This window comes from Tarenaya hassleriana, unplaced genomic scaffold (genome assembly GCF_000463585.1).
Source record: "Tarenaya hassleriana unplaced genomic scaffold, ASM46358v1 Cleome1, whole genome shotgun sequence".
In the NCBI taxonomy this organism is placed as follows: Eukaryota; Viridiplantae; Streptophyta; class Magnoliopsida; order Brassicales; family Cleomaceae; genus Tarenaya; species Tarenaya hassleriana.
This window is the reverse complement of record NW_010960187.1, coordinates 6839542-6847157: the sequence shown is the minus strand read 5'-3', so window position 1 is coordinate 6847157 and position 7616 is coordinate 6839542. Positions and strand designations below refer to the sequence as shown.

At 42.8% G+C, this 7616-nt stretch overlaps 1 protein-coding gene across 1 annotated transcript; it reads right to left on the bottom strand.

Moving 5' to 3' along the window:
• Positions 1–3468: 3468 nt before the first annotated feature.
• Positions 3469–7338, bottom strand: LOC104816259 (embryogenesis-associated protein EMB8-like). The gene is made up of 14 exons (XM_010544983.1): positions 6972–7338; positions 6775–6864; positions 6522–6583; positions 6310–6410; positions 6090–6179; positions 5837–5959; positions 5506–5583; positions 5254–5339; positions 5076–5124; positions 4896–4952; positions 4648–4778; positions 4477–4560; positions 4321–4390; positions 3469–4020 (listed from the first exon to the last, which is right to left on the bottom strand). Exons 1-14 carry the CDS (start codon positions 7328–7330, stop codon positions 3673–3675), a joined length of 1728 nt encoding a protein of 575 aa, XP_010543285.1. The 5' UTR covers positions 7331–7338; the 3' UTR covers positions 3469–3672.
• Positions 7339–7616: the final 278 nt, after the last annotated feature.

Here is a 7616-nt window from a genome sequence, read left to right as displayed (position 1 = left end):
GTTGTTTACTATCATGTGAAGGAATCAAAGTTGGATCCCAGAGCTAAGAAGTCGCTGTTCATGGGGATTACACCAGGGGTGAAAGGATATCGTCTTTGGTGTCTTGAATCAAAGAAGATCATTGTTAGTAGGGATGTCACATTTGATGAGCTAACCATGCTGAAGAAGCAAGTTGGTAGTGCTCAGCAGCAGGTGGAGAGTAGTCCACAGGAGGTGGAGTTTGAGACTGCGAAGTTTGTTCCAGCGAACGGAGAACCTCCTATGGGAAAGGAGGATGTTGAAAATTCTGAAGACGATGAGGTTTCCATCCAAGAGCCTCAGAAGGAACTTCCCATTGCACTTCGAAAGCCGACGAGAACGTTGAAAATGCCTGCTCGATATGCTGCGGTGGCTTTTGCACTTCCGGTGATTGATGCTGATATTCCTATCACTTACAAGGATGTAGTCAAGAGTTCTGAAAGTGAGAAGTGGAAGAAAGCTATGGAGGAAGAGATGGAATCTCTCCGGAAGAACTATACGTGGAAGCTGGCGAAGTTACCAAGTGGAAAGAAGGCGATTGGGTGCAAATGGGTATTTGCAAAGAAAGAAGGATTTCCTAAAAAGACTGATGTCCGCTACAAGGCAAGATTGGTAGCAAAAGGCTACGCTCAGAAGGAGGGTATCGACTACAATGAAGTATTTTCTCCAGTTGTGAAACATACCTCCATTCGGATTTTGTTGGCCTTGGTAGCTCAGTTTGATTTGGAGCTAGCTCAACTCGATGTGAAGACGGCGTTCTTACATGGAGATTTGGAGGAGGAAATCTATATGACTCAGCCAGAAGGTTTTACCGTTGCTGGTAAAGAAGATTGGGTTTGCAAATTAAACAAGTCGTTGTACGGATTGAAGCAATCTCCCAGACAGTGGTACAAACGATTTGACAAGTTCATGATCGGGCAAGGGTACACAAGAAGCAAGTATGATCATTGTGTCTACTTCTACAAGTTACCAGATGGATCTTTCATCTACTTACTCTTATATGTGGATGATATGTTGATCGCATCAAAGAGTCAGTCAAAGATCGAGAAGTTGAAGGCTCAGTTGAATCAAGAGTTTGAGATGAAGGATCTTGGAGAAGCAAAGAAGATTCTTGGGATGGAGATAAGCAGAGACAGAAAGATGGGCAAGCTCTGGTTGTCGCAGAGGCAATATTTGAAGAAAGTACTTCAACGTTTTGGCTTAGATAAAAAGTCAAAACCTGTTAGTACACCACTTGCTCCTCATTTCAAGCTCAGTTCGGCGTTATCTCCTACCACTGATGAGGAACATGAGTACATGACGAAGGTTCCATATGCAAATGCGGTTGGTAGCTTAATGTATGCGATGGTGTGTACCAGACCCGACATTTCACATGCCGTTGGAGTAGTAAGCAGGTATATGCACAATCCTGGAAAAGGACATTGGCAGGCAGTGAAATGGATTCTGAGGTATATTCTGAAGACCTTGGACCAGCAGGATGGATCAGTTGGTCATTGTGTGGTTGGATATGTGGATTCTGACTACGCTGGTGATTTGGATAAGCGACGGTCAACGACTGGATATGTGTTTACACTGGCAAAAGCTCCGGTGAATTGGAAGTCTACCTTACAGTCTACGGTGGCTTTGTCTACGACAGAGGCAGAGTATATGGCAGTTGGAGAGGCTGTGAAAGAAGCTATTTGGTTGCGTGGTTTGCTTGGTGAGCTTGGAGTTGAACAGAAGAATATTTCTGTATACTGCGATAGTCAGAGTGCTATCCATTTGGCCAAGAATCAAGTCTACCACGCACGGACGAAGCACATAGATATTCGTTTTCACTTTGTGCGGGAGATTATCGAAGAAGGTATCATACGACTCATGAAGGTGAAGACTCTTGATAATCCCGCAGACATGCTGACCAAGGTGATTACATCGATCAAGTTCAATCATTGTTTGAACTTGGTCAACATCCTGCGCTTTTGACTGCCTTCGGGCATTTGAGTGCCATGAGGCACAGTTGGAGACATCGTTTCTCAATTGGTTTTGCAGATGTATCATTGGAGCCAAGGTGGAGATTGTAAATTATGTGGCTCCAATTATAAGTGGCGGACAAGATGATATGCATGTTAGGTATTGGTTGCTTGGTGGAATATTGGTTACCACACGAAGTGGAGATGTTAGGTGTGAATCTCTCCGAGCCACATATTCAAATTGGCTCTTTCCTCCAAGCTTCACTATAAATACCCATGCAGTGAGGTTGTTCAGATCATCAACGAGAAGCAAACACAAGAAGAAGAATAAGAGGAGTTGAAGAAGTTTCTTCTTCAACAAGAAATCCATTTTTGGGTCTTTTTGAGAGTTTCTTTGGGTTTCTCTTTTGGGTATCCAAGATATTTGTTTCGGTGAGAGTCTTGGATACGGTTTGAATATATTTTTCTTCTGAGTGTTACGAGAGAAAGGGTGTTCTTGGCGTCATTGGGAAGTGAGGTTGAGTGTGTCTTGTTTTCCAAATTTGTTCACCGATATAGTGGGATTTGTTTTTCTTCCTCGCCGTGGACGTAGGCATTCTGTCGAACCACGTTAAATCCTGGTGTCTTTAATTTTCTCTCGTTTGATTCCATCGTCTCGTATTTGAGACCCGGTACGCTTCCGCACAACAATAACAAACCAAAAACATACCGTCGACGATGCTAAAAACGCACCCACAATCGAAGAAACAGAAATAGCGAGAAAACGTCTTAAATTTCGAAATAATCTTGAGATGATTCTTACCAGAGGACAAGTCCGTGACAGTGAGCTTCTGTCGAGACGGAATCGAACGGATTTGGAGGTGGAATCTGCTGATGCTAGGGTGAGTTAGCATAATGTTGCAGTCCGGATGCCGATCGACGACCAGAATCTCCTCCACTACGTGATCATCATCGCCATTTCCGGTTCCATCCGGAGAGAGGTAATCGGGACTGTTGACGACGAAGATGTTCTTGAGAACGGCACCGGTTTTAGCACGATGAACACAGGGATCTTCCTCTCTCCTCCTTGGTCCATCGCTTGCTCTTCTTTCACCTCCATGGGAGAAGAGCAAGAGAGCGATTCCTTCTTCAGTTCGGGAATTGAAATGAAGCGCAGAGAAAGCGAAAAAAAGAAAAGAAAAAAAGGGTATAATAGTCCTTTTCAAACCTTCGTCTTCATCCTTTTTTTTCAAGGGGAAGATTTGATTTGAAAAATGGACCGTTAAAGATTGTAGAATCACTGACATCTCGAGAATGTCCTCCTCATTTCCTCCTTATTACAATATTGCCCCTCGATTTCTGGATTCGGCCCATTGAACCGTAATTTCCGGCCCTTTTTATAAAGACAAACCGACCTCTTAATATAAATATTTTAAGTAGAACTATTAATTTTAAATTTAAATATACAAAGAAATATTTATGAATTATGGGCATCGAATAATTTTTAGGAAAAGACGAGAGATACTTAAACGCAACTTTGCATAATAACCTCCTGTTTTTAGGCCTGAACTAACATATGACAATCGCAACAGATCGTAATCGAATCGCAAACGCTAATCCTTAAACGCGGCTGCTGATATTAGCGTCTCGGAAGAGATTATTTCCTTGACCAAAACAATCAAACACTTTCATCTCATAATTGATGTCAATATGAATCGAGATTGAATCACCTTAGTAACTTGGGGACAGATCTTCGTTTCTTGCGGAAGACGTAATTCAGAACAAACCCTAGCATCGGGAAACTTGCAACGACGGCAATGTAACCGAGCAACCACGTCGATCGTCTGCTCCTCCATCGACTGACCTCTTTGAATCTTCTACTTGCGGAACATTTGGTATGTAAGAACGGGACATCCTCAGGCTTGGGCTCGGAACTGTGTTTTGTCTCTAACTGCAATGTTTCAGCGTCTTGGTCGTAGGTGACCGCAGCTACCATCCCGTCTTCCGCCACATTTAGGTACGGGCCTTGATTAATGGAAGGTTCCCGAGGCGAAGCTACTTCCGTCCCTTTGGCCTGCAGAAAAAAAACTATTTTTTATCTGTCTCTCCTCTTCAAACCACTGTCTCGTCCTCTACTGTTTCTCGCACATCCTCCTCCAGAGATTAGAAGATAGGTTTCGTGGTTGACAAAACCAAAAGACAAAAGCCATAGAACATTCTATGCTTCAGGCACAACAAAAAACCAGCATCTGGAATTTTGGCGACGGGATGCGTAGCCCCATTCTTGGCCAGACGAGTTACCCAATCGTTTCCCAGGAAAAGAAAAATACATAGAAAACTGGCGTAGTAAGTTGTTCGATAAGACAAAAGTTACCTTCTTCGGTAAATGCATATAACGACTACAGCTTAGGACGCCGAGAAATTCGTTGGTAGCATGAACCCACCTGCACAAAACAGATGTGGAAGGTAGAAGAAGGACATCAGCATTTCTCTACTTTGATCCAAAAATTAGCAAGAATCTGAAAGATACCACAAGCTAGGGGCAGTGAATCCTTGGAAGAAAGCTAGATGCCCTCCATGCTTTGTCGTAGCCAAGACAACGTTTTTGTTTGCCCTGTTCAGAGACAAAACTCAAATTTAAGATCTTCGCATCAGGATACAAAAGATTAAAGCGAATCACTTGGATGTTAATATCGCCCACCGGCATTCGTCCCAGGGAATGGCTTCCTTTGTGCATAATGGATCATCCAGAGCACTTATACAGAGAAGAGGCACTGACACATTTCTCACATATTGGGCACTGCTGGATCGCCGGTAAAATGTATCCACTGTCTGTATAAAGCATCAGCTTTCGATGTTAAAACCAATTTCTACTAGGGAAATGAGCATCAGAAGTTAATATGTACCAAGGACCAGAGGTTAGTATAATACAATGAAGCCCATTAGTACCTCAAAATTTCCAATATGGATGGTAGCATGGTGATCAAAATCTCGGATGGAACGTGACTTAGAATGCAAAAGGTTAGAAGCAGCGTCAGCCAGAGCAACAAGTGAGATATTGAAAAGACGGATTTTCTAATTAGTAGCTCGAGAAACTACATGGTTTAGAGGATGTAAAGGAGAACAAACCTTTTTTATGCCTTCCCAGTTAGCTAGCCGAGAGATTTGAGGTTCATGCCTGCAGTAAAACTAAAGTTATGACCAAGAGCCAATTGCATTCATTGTGAAATCTCGGAAACATCTCCCAAGCCTGCTGCAGAAACTCAAAAGCTAGGGAGTATTTGGCCAAAATGGTGTAGATACATACAGTTGCGCATAACCTTGGAGCCCGATGGTTAGAGCTCTACCGTACAACTTTTGTACCAGCCCGCGGCAAATAAATCTGTCACTTATCTGTAGGTTGGAAAACATTCAAAAAAAGGCATAGTGCATCGAACACCAGCAATTTGTATCAAATCGCTACACTTTACAAGTTGTAAACTCTACAGGGGTTGAATCGGAGCCCATCTAAAGGATTGACTCAGAAATACAACTAGAAGACATAAAACAAATAACGCACCAATAGGTCCCAAGGAGAGCAAATAGCCACAGCGCCAGCTACAGGAGTCTTCTCACCCTCCTCTCCAAGGTATTTGACCTGTAATAGGAGATTGGATCATGTTTTTGTCTATGCAATGACCCTACAATCTCCTGATGCATGTCTGTGGGATTAAAAATCTAAACAGACAAAGCATATTTCTGCCAGCCAACTTAGAACCCAGAACTCCTATATTACATAGCCTATTGTGCACCCACTTAAAGAAATAGTGAAGAGAATGACATAGCTGCTCCATTATGTCAAACAGGAAAGGCAAACAAAGCTCAAAACGCTGAAATGATAGAGAACTTACCAGAATATTGGCTCCAACACTAGTTCCAATGGTAAAAAGAGGAGCCATCGGATATTCATGATGGAGATAATCGACGATAACCCGTATGTCCTCCGTCCATCCAGCATTGTAGAAGATATCAGACTGCATGCGTTGGCATGTAAAGAAAATTCGAGAAGATAATGGTCCCAAATCATAGCGAGATTTTTCGGCCAGAAAATAAACAGAAGATCAAGGCAGCTTATGGGAACACTGGAACAGAAGAAGAACTCACAGTAACAGAGACACCACCCAATCCTCGATGGTTGCTAACAACAACATTCCAACCAGCCTTGGCCACGCTGTAGGCTAGGTGCTTTAGATACTGCAAATCATCGGCACCCATCAAATAAACATAAAACTTTACGAGTAATCTATTCTGATATAGAATACAGCACAAGCTCTAGATACATCATAAGGTAACCAGAGTGTAAGAGAATAGACACTAGAATTACAGCAGCTGACGAATCGCTGGATAACCCTGGTACTACGACAGCAATAGGTGTCGTATCATCTTTTCTGATTTCATTATGCTTGCGAGGAGCATCATCCACAACTGCAGAAAGGATGAAAATACCAATTAATGGACCATAAACGGAAAGGCAGATCAAACTCAGAGAGGAATCCAGATAACGTGTAGATTCTACATCTTAGTCACGAAATCTACCATCAGAGCTCGTCAGCCAATCCAAAGCAATTGTTCCTCCATCAGAAGTTCGAAAGATTTGCCTGGTAGAGGCATATGAACAAACACTATTAGTCACTTTTGCCCAATAAATTGCACATTATAATATCAAACCACTGTGCTCAGAAATCTTATCAAGAAACTTCTGCAGCAGACACATCACTAGAGGCCATGAGAAAGTAACCACAACATGTCCGAATCCCGCTGGAAATGCAAAATGATTAAAACCAATCACCTCCTGTAGTTGAAAACCGGAGGCCTTCCGAAGAAATTGAGGAAACAGGTCTGAATATGAGGACTTGACAGCCATGGCGTCGTCGCATACCTAAGATCACACAAGAAATCTAACACTTAGAGAAAACCCAGAAATCGAATCCGATGAATTAAGTAATACAACTTCGAAACCAAAGATCTCCGAAGTGCCGTTCTCACCGGCCGAGAAGAATTCTGCACCGAGCGACGACGCCGTTGTAGACAGGGGAATCGGGATTGTACGTGAGATTCACGCGACCGCTGAAGCGTCCGAGAATCAAGTCCTCGAATAAATGAAACTCGAGGAAATTGTAGAGGAAGACGAACCAGACAAGGAGGAGAGCGAAGACATAGTGATGAACGGGGATGAGAGAGAGAGCTTGAACGAGAAGCTCGTACGGAGAGAGAGGTGGAGAATCCGACAATGGCTGATTATCCATCGTTCGGATGCCGACAAATGATCCGCAGAATTTCACCGGAGAGTGTGGAACAGAAGACGGTCCGCCTGCTCTGATTTCGACCAAAAAAAAAGTCTTCATCAGCCATCGAATTACCGTAATTAATAAAGAATTTACATTAGAAAAAATTACCGCTTAGGATTCTGGTCCCTCTTTCTTCTCTACCAAGTTACAGTTCATCCGACCGTCCTAGGTTTTACTCCATTGCCACAACAGCGAGTGCTCGTTAATTTTTTTTTAAAAAAAAAACACTGTATCCGAGTTCCCAGAACAATGGCAAGTGATCAAATCTACTGGGAAAATCACGAGAAAATGGACAAGATGATTCGAAACTGGATTTCTGACGATACAAACAAAAATCCGACAC